At 48.7% G+C, this 21438-nt stretch overlaps 8 protein-coding genes across 8 annotated transcripts; 4 read left to right on the top strand and 4 right to left on the bottom strand.

The window, feature by feature from the left end:
• Positions 1–2872: 2872 nt before the first annotated feature.
• On the bottom strand, positions 2873–3505 carry NCS54_01428700 (Hypothetical protein; the record flags this gene model as incomplete). The annotated part of the gene is made up of 1 exon (XM_053159442.1): positions 2873–3505. One exon carries the CDS (start codon positions 3503–3505, stop codon positions 2873–2875), a length of 633 nt encoding a protein of 210 aa, XP_053015417.1.
• Positions 3506–3823: 318 nt separating this feature from the next.
• Positions 3824–6212, bottom strand: NCS54_01428800 (Pyr-redox-2 domain-containing protein; the record flags this gene model as incomplete). The annotated part of the gene is made up of 6 exons (XM_053159443.1): positions 3824–4678; positions 4770–4798; positions 4857–5152; positions 5217–5550; positions 5620–5961; positions 6011–6212. 6 exons carry the CDS (start codon positions 6210–6212, stop codon positions 3824–3826), a joined length of 2058 nt encoding a protein of 685 aa, XP_053015418.1.
• A 1029-nt stretch (positions 6213–7241) lies between these two features.
• NCS54_01428900 (MFS domain-containing protein) lies at positions 7242–9117 on the top strand (the record flags this gene model as incomplete). The annotated part of the gene is made up of 4 exons (XM_053159444.1): positions 7242–7511; positions 7566–7701; positions 7769–8529; positions 8605–9117. 4 exons carry the CDS (start codon positions 7242–7244, stop codon positions 9115–9117), a joined length of 1680 nt encoding a protein of 559 aa, XP_053015419.1.
• Positions 9118–9413: 296 nt separating this feature from the next.
• On the bottom strand, positions 9414–10499 carry NCS54_01429000 (Hypothetical protein; the record flags this gene model as incomplete). The annotated part of the gene is made up of 1 exon (XM_053159445.1): positions 9414–10499. One exon carries the CDS (start codon positions 10497–10499, stop codon positions 9414–9416), a length of 1086 nt encoding a protein of 361 aa, XP_053015420.1.
• Positions 10500–11149: 650 nt separating this feature from the next.
• Positions 11150–13795, top strand: NCS54_01429100 (Hypothetical protein; the record flags this gene model as incomplete). The annotated part of the gene is made up of 4 exons (XM_053159446.1): positions 11150–11837; positions 11894–11918; positions 11963–12562; positions 12616–13795. The coding sequence occupies 4 exons, from the start codon at positions 11150–11152 to the stop codon at positions 13793–13795; spliced, it is 2493 nt and encodes an 830-aa protein (XP_053015421.1).
• Positions 13796–14732: 937 nt separating this feature from the next.
• On the top strand, positions 14733–16541 carry NCS54_01429200 (Hypothetical protein; the record flags this gene model as incomplete). Its single annotated transcript, XM_053159447.1, has 3 exons — positions 14733–14802; positions 14858–16069; positions 16120–16541. The coding sequence occupies 3 exons, from the start codon at positions 14733–14735 to the stop codon at positions 16539–16541; spliced, it is 1704 nt and encodes a 567-aa protein (XP_053015422.1).
• Positions 16542–16642: 101 nt separating this feature from the next.
• Positions 16643–17659, bottom strand: NCS54_01429300 (NAD(P)-bd-dom domain-containing protein; the record flags this gene model as incomplete). The annotated part of the gene is made up of 3 exons (XM_053159448.1): positions 16643–16996; positions 17058–17234; positions 17291–17659. The coding sequence occupies 3 exons, from the start codon at positions 17657–17659 to the stop codon at positions 16643–16645; spliced, it is 900 nt and encodes a 299-aa protein (XP_053015423.1).
• A 1524-nt stretch (positions 17660–19183) lies between these two features.
• On the top strand, positions 19184–21231 carry NCS54_01429400 (GMC-OxRdtase-N domain-containing protein; the record flags this gene model as incomplete). Its single annotated transcript, XM_053159449.1, has 4 exons — positions 19184–19394; positions 19448–19858; positions 19912–20361; positions 20417–21231. Exons 1-4 carry the CDS (start codon positions 19202–19204, stop codon positions 21229–21231), a joined length of 1869 nt encoding a protein of 622 aa, XP_053015424.1. The 5' UTR covers positions 19184–19201.
• Positions 21232–21438: the final 207 nt, after the last annotated feature.

Raw genomic sequence — 21438 nt, forward strand, 5'->3', positions numbered from 1 at the left:
GGGATTAAATAGTGCCTCTCTATATTATAGGTTCTTAGTTAATTCCTTATAGTAGGCTTAGAGGTAAATCTCCTACATATATACTATATCTATATATTCTCGTGCTATATAGATATATTATTTATACTTACTATTCTAGTACCGGTTATTATTTTTATTATAGAGCTATGGGTAGGGTTCTTCTTTCTATAGTTCTTTATTGGTCTTCCTTCTTTCTTACTATTGTTCCCTCTGGGCTTACCGGAGTTCCTTTTGTAGTTTTGCCGTGTTATACTTGAAATTAGTTTGGGTTAAGTCCCCTATGTCCCTTCTAGAGGCTTGATCCTTATGGCGTAGTTCGCGGCGTTTCTTTTTTTATTGTTTATACGTCTTGTTATATTCTTATGACGCTTTAGGTTAATATTATGGGCATAGGTTATGGTTATATCGCGCGGGGTTATTCTATTAATAGTCCCTTCTATATGTAATAGAGGGTATATAGGGGGGTATTATATCGTATCCTATAATCTATTTCTTATGGTTAAATCCTTCTATAGTGGCTTCTTTAAAGTCTGCTTGCTCTGCTGCTATTAAGGGTAGTTACTGCTTTAGTGCTTCTGTTTTTTTCTACTTAAGCCTTCTAGTTATCGCGATGGTAACTATTTATTAGCCCTTATTATTAGATGTAGGTTTTACTTATGTTATTGGCTCGGGGAGTGGTTTCTACTATGCGTCTATCTTAGTATTATATTTGCTTTCTGATATCCTAAGTATCTTAGTAGTATAGATAGCTATTTATGGTTTATAGTCTTAGTTAGTAGCATTTAGTTATTTCTTACCTTTAGGGAGTAATTGCTATCTACGGGGCTTATAGTATCCCTCCTTAATATCTTATTACTTTTTTTTATACTTATTGGCTTTATAGCCCTTTTTATGGTAGTAATAATATTTAATATCCCTAGGCCCTTGTTGGGTGGCTCTAAGTTCTATAGGTCCTAGGTGGGTGCTGTACGAGGTATTATTTTGCCTTTTCTTGCCTTGGTTAGCATTAAAGTAGGGATTATTAATTTTATTACTAAGCTTGGGGTTTTAGAGCTTCTTCTAGGAGAACTACTAGTTATTAATTTTAATTGCCCTACCGATATAGTTAATAAGGTTATCTAGTTATTCTTCTTTATAGAGTTTAGACTATACTTCCTTCTTAAGTCTATTAAAGAAAAGGGATATTAGGGGTTCTTAATTCTAGTTAAGCTTTAAGGTAAGTTAGAGGTACTTAGTCTTATATTCCGAGGTAAATTAAATCTATCGGAGTACTTTAATCTCTTTCTTAGCTTATGCCTTTTTATTAATAGTTCTAAAGGCTTATTAAAGTGCCGCTTTGAAGGCCTTATAGTCTAAGTAGAGGTAATGGGTATAGGGCGAATATTAATTAGCTAGAACCATAAGGTATTCCCTTATAATGGGTTTAAACCATGCTGCGGCGTGGCCCTTAAGTCTTCTTATAGCGTATTAGACCTTTTTAGCGGCTAAGGTAAACTACGTTAGGTAATATATTATGAATGCCCTTAGGTAGGTAAGGAATATAGGTAGCTTATAGGCGGTTCTATTAAAAGGTTCCGGGGAGTTTAGCTTTAGGATTTCTCTTATATCTCTTTTATTTATAGCCGTGGCTATTATATTATTAACAGTTTAGATATTATCTAGGTACTCTATATTCTAGACGCGCTGGTTTTTACCTATCCTTTTAATAAGGTTATATATGCTATCTATTTTAGCGCTTATAGCAGTAATCTAAGCCCGGAGTTATTTAATATCTTTATTATTAGAGCTATCTGCATTATCTATTTCCTTATCTAGGTTAGCGGGGATAGGGGCAGCGGGCGTAATTAGATAGTTAGCAGGCGAAACCTACTAGTAGTTATTAGCGGGAGTAGCCTAAGTAGTTATTATATTTAATATTATTTAAGGTAATATAAGTAATCTACTAAATAAGAGCTATTAATATATAATAATTATATTTTTCTTAAGGGATAAACTAGTTATACTAGGTTTATATTAGCAGAGGGTTATTAGCGTTATCTTAAATAAGGGGGTATAAGTCATATCTAGTAATATACTCAAAGGTATTAAGTATAACTAAGTTATATTAATAGCTAAGGTAGCTAGTATATATGGGAGTGCTAATGAGCGTGTTTTATATACTTAAGTGCGTTATATTAGACTCATTATAAGTTAGACTGATATCGTTCCTAGGCCGCGTCGGTCCTAGACCGATGTCGTTCTAACATATCATCGGTCCTCGTCTGATAGGTCCGTGGGGGCTGGGGTTTTGTGGAGACCACGTGACGTAGCCGCGGAGGTCGTAATAAGAATATTAGGTTCTTTTAGCTTAATTAATAGTTATCCCTATTAAGGTCTAATAGGTAGCTTATTGCAAGGGGTAGAAGGAGATCTAATATTAGGTACTATAGTAATAATATTACTTAGAGTATATAGTATATTACTAAATAAGAGCTATTAATATATAATAATTATATATTTCCTAAGGGATAAACCTAGTTATATTAGGTTTATATTAATAAAAAGTATTAGGAAAGATAAATAATTAAGTAGGGATAGGTCTATAAGCTTTATCTTATAGCGGTTCTCCCCTTATAGGAGATAATAATAGCTAAATAGGAGGTTAACTCGCGTACAGAGGTTTTACGGCATATATGTGGCCCCGCTAAGAAAGAGATCCTAGATCCAGAGCTATTTATCATGCGAATAGCCGGCCTAGATCCCATCGGTTCCGCGGTCTTTAAAGGGGGCGCGGTCATGCTTCCCCCGCTATCGGCCTCGTTGCTTAAGGAAGCCCGATACGGCGGCGCCCCTAGGGTTCTCCATATTCGCGTTACCATGGGCTACCTAGAGCCGCCAGAGCTCGATAACGGCCGCGATATAGGCATCGGTTTTCTTTCCCATTTTGGCTCTGGACCTTCTTGTACCATCGCCGCGAGAGGAGTCGAAGTGATTTCTTCCAGACGTCCACTGGCGCACTCCATTCTCCAAACCAAAAGATAAAGGTGATCTTCTTCAATGTAGGTATTTCTTCCTTGATCTGTAGGAGTAGTGGGATGAGGTAACTAGGGAAATCCTCACTATCCCAAAATTCGTAGTCATCGTCTTCTACTTCATCCGACTGCGATGCCTCAACAATGAGCTTTTGGCATTTCTTCTTCATAAGACCGGGCAGGTTGTTAAGACATGTCTTAAGTTTTTCGCTGTCGAGTCCTTGTCCCTTCACCCACTCGCTGGGCTCTTGAATCGGGAGTACTAGGGAGAAATCGTCACCATAAGTGCGTTGCCTCAGATCGGCAGAGATGACGGGATGAACGTAGAGCAAAGGGCTGCCGTCTCTGGTGTATCCAGAGTGCCCTGGGTCTAGAATGTCGGTCTTGACATCGGCGTTGAAGGCCAGATTGTAGACGAGGTTGCGGATCTCTGGGGGGAGATGTAGAAAGGATGTCGGCTCGGAGGAGGCCATATTGAACTAGCGGAAAGGGATAAAGAGGAGAAGAGTTTTGCTGACCGTGAGAAGTGGGAATAAGAACTATTTATGGGCTTCAACTGGCCAACAGAGCTTTGACTCACAAGCGTTGGTTGATTAGTGCTTGCCCTAGGCAGTTGCGAGGATTAACAGGGGTTTGCAGGCCTAGAGTTTCATCTAAGTGAACTAAATTGAGAGTTGTTGGCACTCCATGTTGGCTCAAGTAAATAATCCACAGAGAAAGCAATCTTGCATACATAGGAAAACTTGTTATTAAATACTCATTTTTGGGACACATATAAGACGCTGCGTAAATCACCGCAGGAAGTGATCGGCCAGTTTCCAAGCACCCCAACATCCAACACCCAAAGCCGACCAAGCAAGCAGCCCCCTCGCGATGAGAATAGCCTGAACAATCTGGAAAGTCCTTTTCTCGTTCAATTTTGGGAACGGCTCCTCCGGGACATCCTTTCCCAAAAACTTGCACAGTGGTTCATAGCCATCTTCAGCCTTGAACTCGAGCACCTCTTTCCCTCGCTTCTTCGCCTCGGCTCTCACCATGTCGTAGTACTCTCTGTAACACCTGCCAGTAAAGATGTCGCCGTCGCCGAAAAGTTCTTGGCAATATTTCTCCGATTCTCGGTTGAGTTGGTACCAGATCCTGTCTGTCGTCCATAGAAGTCCCGTCCACTTAAACCATGGCGAAAATATGAACCTGAAGCTGTCGGCGGCGCTGCGAGCCCAGACGTCTGGGTCAGGTCGTCCATTCAAGACGATCTTGACGTCGGGGTACATGTCCATAAGGTCGGGAGTGAAGAACACAACGGGAAGATCGCAAATGGCATAATGACCATGGATGAGTTGGCGTAGCATCTTGTGGCGAACCTGTGTGTCCTTTTCGCGCACCGCCTCCAGAAGAAGCTGCATACGGTCCACATGAGGAATGACTTCTGCCATGTGAAGACATGGTGCGAAACCGATCCTTTCGAGTGCTGCTTGCAAGGATGATGTGGCGGCACGGGGGAGGCCAGCTCCGATGACCATGAGCGGCACCTCCTTGCCCTGATCTTGACGCGGCTTGTCGTCGATGATGAAACGCATTTTAACAAATTTATTGAATTGAAAAGAGAAATGAAGCGACGACCCGAAGAAAGTCATTAAATACCAAATCTCACGTACGCAAATGCTAGTGCTTATCCTTCGTCATGCCGCCAAGATTTTTGTCGTCTGTCTCGCAAAATTTATACTTGGTTCATCTTACGTTGCCCAAGCCCATGTAGTTCCAACATTCTTTGCACAACGTCAGCAAAAGCGGTGAGGGGATCGAATCCTGCTGTTCTATACTTACTCCTCAAGCACAAGTCATCTTCAAACACAGCCCGCCGAGGTTCCTCCCCAAAGACAATGTCTTCACCAGGACTCCATAGCACCGCTTCGTTACCGAATGCGTATCGGAACATTTCAGGGAACCCTTCAAAGTGCTTCAAGTCGGGCGTGTCTGCTGTCATCTGTTCATATATGTTGACAGCGGCAAAATATCCCATCTGCATTGCGGGACTGCAGCGTCGGATACCCTCAAAGGAGACAATATCCCCGACAGCGAAATGCTGTGCCACAGTTGAGTCACCATCCTTGATGTTTAGCCTAATACGAGTCAGCGGGGGCGGCTGATATGAGAGAAAAGAACTCACGTAGTGGTCGCTCTCACATAACCACTCCATATAGACAACGTGACGGAAGATATTCTGTAGAAGGAATCGGGTTGGAAGTTGCCCAAATGACATGGCCTGCCGTGATCTCGCCACCATCAGCCAATTCCACGACATACTTGTTTCTGCCTTCGCTTCGAGACTTGACCGTCTTGGCTCTCTTCCTGAGCATCACATTGACGCCTTGATTGCGGAGTGCTTGAAGAATTAAACTTTTCAAGTTCGCTGGCAACGGCTCCGAGGCCAAGAGGGTCTGTCCACCATGAAGCAACGAGACTTTGGTACCAGGGTGAGTGTGCAGAATCTCGGCTGCAATCTCAACTCCTACGGCGCCTGTTTTCCAGGAGACAAGATGTTAGAAGATGCATCACAGATTTTAGAGTGACAGTCTTCAAGACTTACCGCCACCGATCACCACCACGCCATCTTTGGCATCCCGGATAGCCTTCACCTGCCTCTTCACATCGGCTAGAAATTCGGACTTTGTCAAATCTTGGGGGACAACCGGCCAAGCTCTATGAAGCCCCGTGGCTGCGACGAAGAAATCGTAACAAACTGTAGATGGAGTCTCGCTGTTGAATGGCAGGATCACGGCCTCTTTTGACTCTGGTGAAACAGAAGCAAGTTTGCCTTGGATATACTTTACACTTGGATGTTGCAGAATCTCCAGGGCTGAGTACTCTGTCCATACTTTTTGACTGTACTCTTCACTGACCATGGCAAGCGGTGCCCCAATGGTATGAACTTTTATTCAGGTCAGTCCAAGATCATTTAGCAAGCCTCGCTATCTTACAGTATCCATCTCTCTCGTCGACTATTGTGATCAACACATCAACTTTTGCGCCATTATCATCATCGGCAGCTTTATCCAGATCAAATCGGGCTTTCCGTCCTTGACACAAGTCGAGCAGGTTCCCAATGAAACTTAAACCGGCAAAACCACCTCCAGCAACAAGAATTCGTTGGAGGCGGCTCGTACGATGATCGACGGTCATGGTGCGAAATTGAGTACAGCAGGACAAAAACCTTAAAGACAATGATATAGAAACATGCCCCCAGAAAAACAACTAAAACCGCTAGTCGGCACCGATATCGGTCAAATCACTTGCGGTGATAATTCGAGATTCTTCAACTAGGCATGGGACCTAGCCAAGTCTAGAATCGCCCAACCTAGGATTCAAGGTTAATGATACGAGAGCCAAGGCCATGGAACTTTGTCACCCACTCCGGTTAATAACCAGCCTTACCATTTATAAGGGTCCAAGTGGGAAGTAATGCCGCGGCATCGACAAATCAAGATCAGATAAGATCAAGACATGCCACCCCCACGTGGGCCTCTTTGTCTTGGCTCGTGGAGAATTCTTGACTAAGCGGGTTAAGATTGGCTCTGCCGTAGGAAGGTTGACATCCATCCATGCCCCCAACATGCCATAGCCGACAGTTTATCATCGAGGGTAAAGGTATCCACTAGCTCGGGCCAAGCTACCAAAGAGACATGGTAGCATTAAATGGCTCAAGCTTTGTTGACCATTACTTGAAGTGTTTGATGGTCATGTGGGATCTAGAAAATGGTCTCTAGAACCCCTTCACTGGACTCTTGGCAGTATCGGCGCCATCACTCCTGATGCTCGCCAATTCGGAACCGCAGTTCAACATCATCATCAAGCTTATGTCGATTAAGCATAAAGCAGTATGGGCCGAGTTCCATTCTCTACTCTCCACCAGTAATTCATGCCCGACTGCCTGGCGCAAACTCTTCCAGGCATGAACTGCGGAGCCGACTGAGCCAAGTATGGGAAAAGCCGTTGGCGCAGGGTGTCCCTCGTATTGGGGTCAAGAGCACCAATAAGGCCCCCCTGGCAAGAGGGGATCATCGAGCTCGCTTTAAGTCTGAATAGCGCTAGTGACACACACGATTCTTTTCGGAACTCGCACCGACGATCTGATAAAGGTGACTGCATCCCCTCTTTCTCAGATGCGTCCTGCAGCTCAACTCTGCATCACCCTCTGCAGAAGCATCCATCATGGCGACCCTTAGAGATGAGAAAGAAGAGATCGACGCCAAGGAGAGGGCAGCCATCGTCACGCTCGACCGACCTCAGGGTGAGACGACTCAAACCACCCTGTTCAGTCTGTTTAATCGGGGCGCCGAGAAAAAGAACCCCGATGACATTGCTACTCAGCCAAGTGTCTTTGATGACCCTCAGCAGGCCCCGCACTTCCAGCCGCATCCCAAGTATGAGAACATTCACCGGTTTGACCCAATGTTTACTTGGACGTGGGGCGAGGAGACTGTAAGTGCTGACAACAGATGCTATGGGCACACTGCTAACACGTCATGTCTGTAGCCTCTTGTTAAGAAGTTGGACTTGAGGGTTACGTTTTGGGCTTGGGTTGCATTCATGGCTTTGAACATGGACCAGGCCAGCTTGGGACAGGCCAATGCAGACAACTTTCTTGATGACCTGAAGTTGGATACCAATGGTACGTTCTCTTTCTATTCTTGCAAATGTTCTTCGTAGGCTGGCTCCTAATATTTACGCTTCACCAGACTACAACCTTGGTGTTACCCTGTTCAGAGTGACATTCCTTCTCGCCGAGATCCCATCCCAGCTCGTCAGCAAGAAAGTTGGCCCCGAAAAATGGATCCCTACCCTCATGCTGTCTTGGTCTATGGTCGCCATCTGTCAATTCTGGCTCAGCGGCCGCTCATCCTTCCTCGCTTGCCGTGCCTTGATGGGTCTTCTCCAGGGAGGCTTCATCCCAGACCTAGTCCTCTACCTCTCATACTTCTTCAAGGCGACAGAGCTTCCTATTCGGATGGCGATTCTCTGGACGGCTACACGTCTGAGCAGCGTCGTTGCTCCGCTGCTTGCCTATGGTGTTCTCAGACTAAGAGGTGTCCACGGCTACTCTGGTTGGAGATGGCTCTTCCTGACCGAAGGCCTGCTCAACTTTGTCATTGCCTTCGGATCCATCTTCATGATGGTACCCTCAGTAACCCAGACAAAGAGGCCGTGGCGCAAAGACGGCTGGTTCAACGAGCGCGAGGAAAAGATCCTCGTGAATCGCATCCTTCGAGATGACCCGTCCAAGGGTGATATGCACAACAGACAGCCCATCACTTTTAAGCTGTTCTGGGATTCTCTTTGCGACTTTGACCTCTGGCCCATGTACTTCTTGGGCCTGACATTTGTCTTGCCGTCTATGCCGCCGGCTCAGTACCTGACCCTCACGTTGCGTCAGATTGGCTTTGACACGCTCAGCACGAACTTGTTGACTATTCCAGCTCAGCTGGGGACTACCATCAATGTGAGTAACTTCCCCTTATATCCCACCGCGAGGGATACTATTCTTTCTTTTCATTTACCTAACATTGAGCCCCAGATGCTGTTGGTCACCTATATCTCTGGCAAGATTGGGCAGAGGGCTCTCATCGGACTCTTCACCCAGCTTTGGTTCCTCCCGTGCATAGTAGCCCTAGCTGTCCTGCCTGCCGACGTGAACAAATGGGCCATGTACGCCCTGGTGACGGTGCTCCTCTCATATCCGAACCCCCACCCCCTGCAGACAGCCTGGTGCTCACACAACTCCAACTCGGTCCGCACCCGAGCCCTATCAGCCTCGCTCTACAACATGTCTGTTCAGCTGCAGTCAATCATCGGTTCCAACATCTACAGAGAAGACGACAGACCAGAATATCGCCGTGGTAACCGGGTTCTAATCGGCATTAACTGTCTGAACATTGTCCTCTACATACTCATCAAGGTTTATTATACCTGGAGGAATAAGCAGAAGGAGAAGAAGTGGAATAGCATGACGACGGAGGAAAAGATCCGGTATCTTGAGACGTCGACTGACCAGGGAAGCAAGCGGCTTGATTTCCGCTTTGTTTCTTAAGTGGAAACTGCGCTACATCGCTCGACTGGACTATTTAGCTGTCAAGCTAGACATGGCCACGATTGCGTAGGGAGTTGTATGCTGGACTACAACGTCTTCCATCTTTGAACTAGGTAGTTGGAGTCTGGCATCTCGTACGGAAGTTCATCTAAAGAAATGAATGTCCTGTCATATCCTTGTTCAAATAGTCCGTGATCCCAAACATCTCATCCCAACGCTTGCATAACATCTGGTTTTAATTTCCCACACTTACCTCCATTTTCGCGTCCTTTTCACTCTCATTGTCCCACGCCATCTCAGCTGCTCTTCTTCCTGGAACCTCTCACAATGACGCCAAAAATATCCCAGAAAAGCCCCAACCATCCTCGGCTCTTCTCAACGGCGTTCATAGCACGAACCCATCGCCAAACAAAAGCCTCCGAGTCGGTGTAGTCCTCGGCATAGCAGTCCCAAACAGCCCTCTCATCCTTCTTCGCATCGTCAACATCGGGATCGTCGATGGCCACCTTGGGCCCAATGAGCAGTGCTCTCCCAACGATAGACTCATCCGCAATCAGCCTTGTCGCAGCGTCTAGAACGTCGGCGTGTTGGGCGGGGCCAGCGGTTCCAGTGAGGAACGCTGCTTCTGCACCGAGAGGGAACATGCTGGACTCGCTGACAAAGTAGGGACACAGCATTGTCACTCGGACACCATGTTTCCAAGCAGTGCCTCTCATTGCGCGGAATAGACCGGTGATGGCGTGTTTTGAGGCTGTGTAGTGTGACTGGCCGCAGAGGTGCCAAACACCGGCGTAAGAGCCCAAGAAAAGCAAGCATCGGTCGCGACCATCAGCCTCGGGCTTTTCATCAGAGTTGACTTTGTCGGATCCATTTCTAGGCAGCCAGAATAGAGCGAGGTTTGCCGTGTACATGGCTCCTGTGATGTTGACGTCGAGAATCTTGGTGCTGGGCTTGTAAGGCGCATCCGGGTCCGTTGGAATGGCCTCTGGGTTCTCAAACCTGCGATTGGACTTGGGATCGACAATGCCGGCATTAGCCACCACGACATCAATCCCGCCATGAGGCGAAGCCGCCGCGGCAGCCTTGAAAAACGTCACCTGCGAGTCCCAATCCGTCACATCACAGTGGAAGAAGTGATGGCTGGCCTTGGGGTACTTTGTCCGTAGCTCGGCGATGAGCTTGTGACCTGCTTCATCGTTGATGTCGCCAATCATCAAGTTTGCGCCGTGAGATGCCCAATGACGGGCAAAGTTGGCTCCGAGACCGAGTGAGCCGCCGGTGATGAGGATGGTTTTGCCTGCGACGGTTGAAACGTCGTAGGGGAGGGATGTGTTGATGGGGCTTGAAAGCCGCACGGCTTTGGTGAGGTCGTGATACGCCATTTTTCGACTTGTCTACTCCGTACAGCCACAAACAAAAGTATAAAAAGTCAAGTTTTGGAGATAAATGGTCAGCTGAGAAAAGGGATTTCAACCCTCAACAAAAAGTGCCGAGGCTACCTCAACAACCATGCCGTGAAACGTGTCGTGTTTGCTTCTGGACCAAGATTGTGGCTTGATAGCGTTCCTTGATGGGAATAGACTGTCAGCCAACGGGGCAGACTATTGATCGAGACTGGGCTATGGAGAGCGCAAAAGCCAATGAGAACAGCCACTTGTCTCATTTCTTATCGAAATATTGGCTTCAGCTGTCAATCATCCCAGAGTTGATTGGAGTTCGGCTTTTCAATCCATGCTGCCTGTTGTGATAGTTCGTATCCTACGAGGAGCTAGAATCCTTCCAGATCCTTTTGGCGACATGCGCCTCAATTTTCCTTCCGACGCATCCTGACCGACATCAGCAGCGAGGCATTGCTCGGTCCTGTCGGTAACCTTCTCAACGCCTCAGACCAAGCCATGGCGGACCACGGGATGCAAACGCCCATGCTGTGTCTTGTGATCGGTCTTTATGAAACACAAATAAGACTAGCTGCTCGCAAGGTTACTCGTAAAAATCATATTTTCCAGAGCTCAGCATCCCTTCATCCCGCATCATGGCCGACCCCTTCAGCATCATTGGCCTTCTTGGCGTCGCAGCCCAGATCATTGAGATAGCCGTTGGTTTCGGCAGCGACTGGAAAGACATTCCCACCGCTACAATAGATCTCATTTCCCAACTCCAGTACCTAAAAGCTGTGCTGTCGGTCACATACATCAACATCCTCACTCACGACGGCTTTCGCCATGACTTCCAGATCCAGCGAGCAGAAAATCTCTCCCAACCTGGCATCGATGAGCCTAGGATAACCATGGCCGAGATGGTGTCTTCGTGCACGGCAGAGCTCAAAGATCTTCTCGGGATCTTGGAAAAATACAAATATGGCCATCGCTTTGGCTGGCGACGCCTAAAAGGGGCATTCAATCCCAAAGCGACACGAGCCAGAGTTGAAAGCCTCCGCAACCAATGCGGGAGCTTGAACAACATGGCGTCGATCAACTTTCAATCTGCGACCTATAATGAAGTCCAGGCAACACGGAAGGAGCAGCAAGACTGGCGCCAAAGCGAAGAGAATAAAGAAGTGCTAGCCTGGTTATCCGATCTGAGCTTTGAGGACACACACCGAGCTGTCCTCAACAAGCGCCATCCCAATACAGGACAGTGGTTCTTGGATAGGGATGAATTCAAGCAGTGGCGAGACAGTCAGTCCAATACGACTTCGGCACTTTGGTGTCCTGGGATGCGTATGTTGAAGTTCTTTTATTGTGTGCTGAGTGACTTGTGCTAACATAGGAGTTAGCCGGAGCCGGGAAGACAGTCATAAGGTAGAGATTCAACTCTACGTTTGTTCAGAACTAACATCGCCTAGCTCAGTTGTCATTGATCATCTACGGCAGCAGTTCAATGATTCTACGATAGGCATAGCTTTCGTATACTGCGACTACAAAGGCCGGCTGAACCAGACCCCGAGCAACCTCCTCTCCAGTCTCGCTAAACAGCTCGCTAGACAAAAGCAGGTCTTGCCAAAAGAGGTCAATGACCTTTACGACAAGTATGCAAAAAAAGAAACCTTTCCATCTCTGGATGAGTATTCCACTCTGTTTTTGCAACTTGTCGCTTCTTTCAGCAGGACTTTCATCATCGTCGATGGTCTCGACGAACATGTTGGAGAAGAGGATGATGGTTCCCTCAACATGGAGTTCATTGACCGGTTACGACAAGTTGAAAAACAAGACGACATGAATGGTCGCATGAGACTCTTCGTGACGTCGAGGGAGAATGACACCATTCGGGATCATCTCGATGGATGCAGCTACATCAACATCCATGCACTGGCCTCGGACATTCGCGCGTTGGTGAGATCCCGCATCTCTGATAACAACTTCAGATGTGCAAAACTGCTACGGGAGAGGCAGAGAGATCTCGCCGACACGATTGTTACGACTCTGACGGAGAAAGCTCAAGGAATGTTGGTTTCCCTGTGAGCACCGCTCTTGCTTCTCTCTGCTTACTCGCCAACAGGTTCCTGCTCGCACATCTTCACGTCGATCAACTGGGAAGACAGACAAACATACGAGACCTCAGGAAAACACTGGACAATTTACCGAGGCCGAGCAAGATCAACAGCCTCTATGGTGATGCCATGGACCGAATAAACAGGCAGCCGGAAGAAGACAAGGATCTTGCGCTGCAAGCATTGAGCTGGGTCGTTAGAGCACGTCGACCACTCCTCCTAAGCGAGCTACTAATTGCGCTTGCGCTTGATCCCGAAGATGATGATCTAGATGAAGAATCGATCCCCTTTGATTCTCTTATTGCTTCACTCACAGCTGGACTCCTCACCATGGAACCGACCTTGACAGGCGATGATAGGACCGTACGACTGGTCCACTTCACGGCTGCCGAGTATTTTAAAAAGGAGGGAAGCCAATATGTCAATTACACGGAGGACCACTTGGCAGAGACTTGCCTCAACTACCTTTTGTTTGAGAACATGGAGCCAGACGTTCCAATACGCGGTCAACCCGACCACCGATACGGGTTCTACGACTATGCTGCTAATAACTGGGGACACCATGTCCGTGCAGCCTTGAACACCAACCAAGCTTCAGTCATGAGATTTCTCAACCATGAAGCCAAGGTCAGAACCTGCTGCACAGCGATCAACGAGTACCTCAAGTGGCCCCCATCGAAAGCTTTATACCTCACGGTGTATTTCAACCTGGAAGAATCGATGCGTGCCCTTCTTGAATTGGGATGCGACATCAACGCCACAGACCCTAACGGATGGACCCTGTTGTTGTCTTTTGTGGAAAGGGGCCAGGAGGAAGCTGTCCAGCTTCTCCTTGAGAATGGTGCCGACATCAGTCCCAGAGCGACCCAGAGGAATGCCGCACGGAGAGAACCCCTTGCAATTGCTGCAGAGCAGGGAAACCAGGCGATGGTCCGGCTTCTTCTTGACAAGGGCGCTGATCCCAACTGTGGGGCTCAAGGTAACCAAAACAACCGGGAGGAAACGACTGTGCCGCTTCTGACTGCTGCAAAGAATGGAAACTTTGAGATTGTAGAGATGTTACTGGGGGCAGAGGGCATCCGTATCAACGAAATGGCTGGAACCCGCAAGACAGCATGCAATTTGGCTATATGCAACGGGCACATGGAGGTGGCTCGACTTTTGCGGAGCCGTGGTGGGACTCATTGAGACCAATGTCCCGATTTTCAGTTTACTACCATTCTTGTTTTTCATTGACGTCCCCGTCGGGCACAATATAAAAGAACACACTGATAAACACATGACAGAGTTTACTGCCATTCATTGTTTCAAATTGAAACCGAGCGAGTTGTGGACATGATTCACCAGTTGGGGATGGAGTGCAATAGGCGTGTGCTTTGAACTTGGTGACATGTGTCGCCCCAATTTTCGCGCTGGCGTTTACTCATAAGCAGCTCTAAGCTGGAAATTTCATACGTATTCACATGCCCTATGACTTTGAGCTATGAGAACTTGTTGACCGCATGGGTCCGTCGACCTCGGTGCAAATTCCGAAAGAGGGCCGATCAACAATAACCCTGGCCAGTCGCGATGATTGGATACAGGTTCAGCGGTGGAGGACTATAGGGTGGTTGAAGGACCTGGGCGAAAGCTGCAGCAGTGACTCGAGAATGCTCGAGCTCAGCTTCAACCTGGAAATGAAGGCTCGTGTCTATTGTAGTGCTGGATTCTCTTCTGTTACTCAAACACCAGATCCCAGTTTACGCATGGCTTGTGTGGTGGCTCGTGAATTAATTTGTGGCGTTTGTTGGAAGAAATGCCGAAACGATCACACCCTTGCAAATTTTTAGTACAGGACACACCAATTCATCGCAAACTGCATCTCTCGTGGACCATGAATAGGCACTCTTTCATCTTGGACTGTGGTATTGTCGTCTTTCAACCAGTTGATTCAACTATGAGAGACCGGAGTTGAAATTGGCCGTTTCCGAACGCTACTGTTATACCGAGGCGTGGCTGTATTAGCCCCGTCACAGGCTGAAGCCATTCCCGAATCTGGACTAGCCATTATTCGCGTTTCAGCTCTTTGAACGCGCTGAAGCCCCTTTTTGTTTTCTCTGTATTGCTTCAATTTGAGGTCGCCAAGATGGCCGACAATGGCCACTCACCAACTGATATCATCACGTACATCGGCGTGCCGTTGGCGGTATTGGGAGGTACCGCTCTCCTCCACAATTTGTCGCCAAGACCTCGATGCTAATGGTGCTAAAGTGCTCCCAATTCTGTACAACACGTTCGCGACTCTTGTCTCTCTGTCGCGCATAAAGCGCATGCTTCGGCGCAGTCGCTTAACTGCACTCACAAGAAGTGACATTGTCAACCGTGTCATCGAGATTGAATTACCTCGATATGCCGTCATGCCCCTGGATAGGTTCCAGGACCGCTCCGAGTACTGGACTCTTTCAAGACATCCCAGCTCCATACCCGGCGGTAGCTGGACTACCTTCAACTGGAAAACCCATTCCATTGGGATGAAGACTCAGCGCGTCGAGTATGCAGATCAAGTTCGTCAGCCTCAGGTTGAGGTTGCGTTTGATGAGCTGGTTTGTTATCTGCTGGACTTGGGAGCTGTCCCTAACCCCCATGGCTGGAAATTGCTTCGTTCGACAGGGCTCTGGACCCCGGTAGGGTGCTCTTTGATGATGTCGCCCGATGGTCGGGAGGACGCCCTTACAGTCGCCCTCTCAAATGACTCGGACGGCAACCTATCCTTGGCTGTAGCTTGGTCGAGCTCATGGATCACGAGGAATTACTCTAACCTGCCACCGTACTGGGTGAGACTACCGGCACCGCCTCAGAAAGAAGAAAGTCCCGATCAAGGTGGAAGCTCTGAAGCAGCAGATTCGTCGCGACGAGGGTCAGAGGAAGGCCTCGCCAAGCCAGAAAAGCCGGACAAGGGAATGGACTCGATCGAGTTGGATTCAATTCACCAAGACAACTCCTCTCAATCGAAGAAAACCATCACCTGCCAGATTGCCATGTCTGGAATCGTCACGGCCTTAACCGAGCAAACGCATTACGGAAACCAGAGCAACTTCAACCTCGACAGCTTGTACGTCGACCACCTGCGCATTCATCCCGTAAAGTCAGATGGAGTGTGGTTTGCCAGTGCAGCTACAGCCTTTGGAACCTCAAGCCAAACTATTCTCTGGAACTACAAGATCCCAGACGAGATACTCTACTTCGCCAGAAAAGAGACGGTGCCGTGCGGAGTTCTTGTGGTTTTGGGCATGGTTGATGAATCCGAGACACCAGACTGGGCGACGAAGCACAATGATTACGGGGCATCGATTGACCAGTTTGCGAGGAGGAGCCAAGAACGACGTGCGGCGATGGCTGCGGAGGCGCGAATGGCTCCTGCTCAACGGGAGGTAGCTGTGCGGGAGAGAATGCGCAAAGAGACGGAGCAAAGCATGCATGATAGTAAGTACTTGACCCTTCGCTTGCCTCTGAATCTCACTGACAGCAACTAGTGCGTGACAAAATGAGGGTTGACCAACAACGGCGCGACCAACGCATGATGGAGGCACTCCAAAGTCCCAAATGGGATACAAAGCTTGTCGCTGAGCACTCTCTGCAGTGGCTTAAGGTTAACGGGCACTGGGACGCCTCATTGACACTCAAGGACGTTGTAGGCTTCATGCTGCACAGAATGGTCCTTGATGGAGAGTTTGCTTCGAATATCTTCCGAATGTTGGACTTGTGGAAGGCTTGGGCTGATGTTGGAGGTATGAGGCAGTCGGACTATCAAGCCGTTCAAGATGATAAGTCCGGGTTTGCGAACGCGACACTGTTGGTTGCTCTGATCAGGGATACATCCACGGCTGTGGAGGGCACGGTTTCGATGGACTTGCAAGAGTGTCTTAGGATGTGGAGAAAGGTTCGCCTTGGATGAAAGTTGCGTGGAAAAATGAGATAACTAGCTATCTAGACACACTGATCTGCAAACCCAATGTGCGTAGTACCCCCTGCCTGCTTGAAGACACCGAGGAATATCTACTGAGTATACAAGGGCCTCAACGCTTCGACTAGCTCAACCTTTCCTTGAACAGTCCTCTCATTGCTACCAAAATCTCCCGCCATGATGCCACCGGGGAGGGCAGAAGTAGTCATCTCCACAAAGTCCTGGATTTGAGCGCTTGGAATCTCCCGAGCATAGAATTCCGCAAGGTTGTCTTTCTCAATGGGCACAAGCTCAACCTTCTTGCCGGTGATTTGTTCGACTGCTTCCTTGACGTCGAGTGCGCTATAGTGTCTGGGGCCGTAGAGGTCGAAGTAGTATGGGCTGACGTCCTTGGGCGCGGCGAGCAGGGCGTCCGCGCAAGCTCGGCCGATATCTCTGATGCTCACCTAGAATACAATGTTAGTGTACTTGCACTTGCCAAAAGCTCTTGCTCAATGGTGCTGTTACCATAGGAATCTTGTGGTCCAGAGGCGTGATCGTGGAGTAGATGACGGGTGGCTCCGCTTGAATCGTCTCAAAAGCATGAGACCAGTTTTCTTGGAAGTACCCCGGCTTGACAATGACGGCCTCGGGCACCGAGTCCTTGAGAATTTTGTCCGAAATGTGATTCAAACGCAAGAGACCCTGTGATGTTGTTAGGCTTGCCGGTCAAGGAAAGGGTGTTGCCAAATGAGACTTACGATGCCATGGTCGTACTGAGCACCCATGGAAGAGAACAGGAGCAGTTTCTTAACATTAGGGGCTTTCCCAAGGGCCTCCTTGACATTGGTAGCGGTTTTGACGCCCCACTCTCCCTGATCGACTTCATCGTAGGTCGGAGGTGGAACGTAAAAGAGGGCATCAGAGCGAGAAAAGTCGAGCCCTGTTCCAGCCCCCACGTCGCCCTGAGTAGCCTCAAACCGTTCATGGTTTGCCAACTCAGCAGGAACCTTGGAAAGGTCGCGGTAGATACCGTGAATCAAGGGCTTGGCATCCGATTCGAGCAAGTTGCGGATGGTCTCTTTTCCGGCCTTGCTTGAGGCGGGGAGGACGGTGATGCGGAGAGTCATGTTGGTTGGTGGTGTTGAAGTAAGATGATGGTAATAGAATTGATGGCGGTAATACGATTGATGATGGTGTTTTCGTATTAAGAGATTTCAAGACTCGTTACAGCTTTTATAGTCTTCATCGTGTCAACTCAATCGTTAGGTGTAGTCCGGCAACCCGCGGGCGCCGGCGGGCGGCCGAGATCCGTGCCGTCAATGTCCGCCTGCGGGGCCGCCTTCTTGCGGAGTTTGACCCCGGGCGACACGATAATCCTACCGATGCCGTCGGCTCGGATGAATCAAGGGTGGAATCTTAGTCACGATGAATTTGTCTTCAACACGGTTAAGTGGTGCCATGCTGACATCCCTCTGGCCGCATTGTTACCATTTCGACTTTGACACCTCAAACACGCCCTCGAGGATAATACTCTGGTTTCTGTTGCCAATTAAAACCTTACCAGCAGCTTTCTCCATCGACCAAGACCTCTGAGGAATCTCAAAAGCTAGGTGTACTTCTTTTCGACTTCGATGCGCGAGGTGGCCCCCCCCGCTGACAACCTGCATCTTAGTGAGCCCCTTGAGCTCCCGCGGTGAGCGCCGAGTGGTTGAAACTCTGTCGGCGTCATCGCAGTCTCCCATGTTCTTTACGCTGACATGACAAGATTCTTGTTATCGCCCTTGCCAGTGATAGCGAGCTCATTCAGCTCAACCGTGGTGTAGGACAAGCCATAGCCGAGGGGGGACAGCACCTCTTTCTGAATCTGCATGTACAATCTGAAACCAATACAGATGTTCCCTTCGTATAGAGCCTTGCCTCTATTAACATGAGTGTTGATAAAGACAGGGTTCTCAACGCGAACAGAGAAAAGCGAGGATAACGTACCGCTGGGACTCCAAAATGGCATCAAGGTGGGCATAGATTTCATATGATCAGGATCTACATAACTATTTATATGAAATAGATATAATTTGCTAAAAAAAAAAGAATCTATTTGGTTAAAACTCCACCCGTTCGCATCGCTGACAGCCGATAACGTGGAATGATCCTATGTCATTGCAAGAAAGCCGAGGCCCATTCTCCTATTCACAGTTTAGAAATCTTCGGTAGGGAGCTCCAGTGCGGAGCTCAGAACCTTGCAATCTTACCATGTGATTCATGTCTCACAGGTTCAGCAGCTTAAAGAAGACGGAATCGCATGATGCAAGCGGTCCGATCTGTGGTTAACATGCATTCCTTGCATCTAGATCACATATATGCAACGTTATATACCTCAAGCGGATACCCTGGAGCAGATTTCTTTCGTCTTTTCTCGATAGAATCCTCAATTATGGAGTACTGCCAAGTTCAACCCCTGTCCCGATGCAACCTGCATGTCTCACAGCGGGATGCCGTGATGCATACACGAGCAATCTTAACTGGAACGCTCCCCTCTCCGTGCGGGGTCTGGCGGTATTTTCCTCCAAGACAGGGCGATCCGAGAGAGATTCATAAGCATAAAAGCCGACGCAGGGATACACCATGGCCGATCCGTCTAAGCTAAACTCTATCGCCTCCTCCACGACACCATGACTTCACTCTTTTCGACGATGGGATTGCTGCGGTTGATGCTTCTTTTTGGATCCGTGTCGGGACTGAAGAAGCCAGAGCATCATGCCCAGCACAGTATGGAGTCTATCCTGGATCAATATGACTACATTGTTGTTGGTGGTGGTACAAGCGGATTGGTAGTTGCTAACAGGCTGAGCGAAGACCGGAGCAGTGAGATTACTCCCCCGCAGCTGTTGTCAGGAAGCGCTGACGATAGATTACAGAAACCGTCTTGGTCGTCGAGTATGGCGATTTTGCCAACACAATCAACGTCACGGTGCCATACTTTACCACCTTGGATCAAACGCCTCGACTTTACAACATGACATCCGTCCCCCAGGCGCATCTGGACGGTCGCACCAGCAGGATGCGTCTTGGAAGCGTGGTGGGAGGAAGTTCGACCATCAACGGCATGGCTTGGGACAGAGGGTCTTCAGTCGACTACGATTCTTGGGAAGAGTTAGGAAATCCTGGTTGGGGATGGAAGACTCTGCTCAAGTATTTTCGCAAGTCGTCCAGGTTCTCTCCTCCCGCCAAGGAGTACGTTGAGAAATATGGTTACACATGGACTCCCGAATCATATGGACATGGCCCGATCAAAGTTGGATATCCATCCTGGCAATGGCCTGGAGCAGGTGAGTTGCTTTGATAAAACTATGGCTCGGACGGCTGACTATTTCGCTGCCAGCCATGCAAGCGGAGGCATGGACCGAAGATCTGGATGCAGATATCCTACGCGATGGCGCTGATGGAAAGAACGTTGGCCTGGCTTGGATCCCCCAGAATTCCGGTGGCAAGGAGGCAACACGATCAAGTGCAGAGACGGCCTACTACAAACCAGCCAGTCATCGCCCGAATCTCCATCTGCTGGTCCGACATTACGGGGCTGCTATCGAGTTCAGCGGCAATGTCACGACAGGTGTAGAGATTGCTAGCCGCGACGGGGGACCATCGAGGTGCATCTCATCCAAGAACGTCATTCTCGCTGCTGGAACCATCAACACTCCTCGAATCCTGCAGCTGAGTGGTATTGGCCCGAAGAAGCTCCTCGAATCGCTTGATATTGACGTTGTTGTCGATGCACCTGGAGTAGGCGCCAACTTCCAGGACCATCCAACCTTTAACATGATTTATGAGTGTACGGAAACACTACCGGTTTCTTGAATCGACAGCAGCTAACCGAAAGCATCTAGTTAAGAACAAGACCGTGCCTACGCGCGACCTTATGAATGATCCTCAGTTCTATGATGCTGCCTGGGAGGAGTATGTCGCCAACAAGACCGGTCCCTTCTCCCACGCATGGGGAAACTACATCTCTTTCTCATCCCTCCAAGACCTTGATACGGACTTTGAGGCAATTGCCGATAGCCTTGCAGACCAAGAGCCGCTGGATCACTTACCCGCCATCTACGCCGAGAATCCCTCTCTCGTCAAGGGTTTTCTCGAGCAGCGTCGAGTCTTGCAGTCGCAGTTCCGCAACCCCGAGGCTGGCATTCTTGAAATTGTCTTTAGCGGTGCGATTGTTGTGCCTGTTGCTCTCCAGAAGCCGCTGTCTAGAGGAACCATCTTCATCAACACCACCAACGCCGATCCTTCCATCTCGCCACTCATCGACTTCAATACAGCCGCTAACCCGGTCGACATGCACATCGTGATGCGCGCTCTCACTAAAGCCCGCCAATTCATGGCCGCAGAGAGCGTCGCCTCCCTTGAACCTGTCGAGGTCTCCCCCGGACTCACTCTCCAGGATGAGGTTGAGATTCAGACAGCCATGCGAAAGACATTCCTTAGTCCTAGCTTGGACCACCCTGTTGGAACGGCTGCTATGATGCCTCGAGAGTGGGGAGGTGTGGTTGACACAAATCTCCGGGTGTATGGTGTTGAGGGACTTTGGGTCGTGGATGCGAGCGTCATGCCTCTGCTTCCCGCAGCGCATACCCAGGCTACGGTGTATGCGGTAGCGGAGTATGCAGCAGATCTAATCAAGAAGCACAGCAAGAAGGCGTAGATATAGCAGATATAGCAGTCACTAGATGTTGGAACAGTCTCAAGTCGTTGTTTCCTTCGCAGGCCCTGAAAGTGACGATAAATCACCACTAGGTTGACACCCAGGTAAGCTGAGGTCAAGGCAACGTTTTTGACTCTATTCTATCCCCCCAGATCTGGCTGTTAGGTGGTGGTAAGGGAAGCGGATGTCAAGGTAGAGGGATTTTAA

The sequence above is a fragment of the Fusarium falciforme genome, chromosome 12 (assembly GCF_026873545.1).
Source record: "Fusarium falciforme chromosome 12, complete sequence".
Lineage (NCBI taxonomy): Eukaryota > Fungi > Ascomycota > Sordariomycetes > Hypocreales > Nectriaceae > Fusarium > Fusarium falciforme.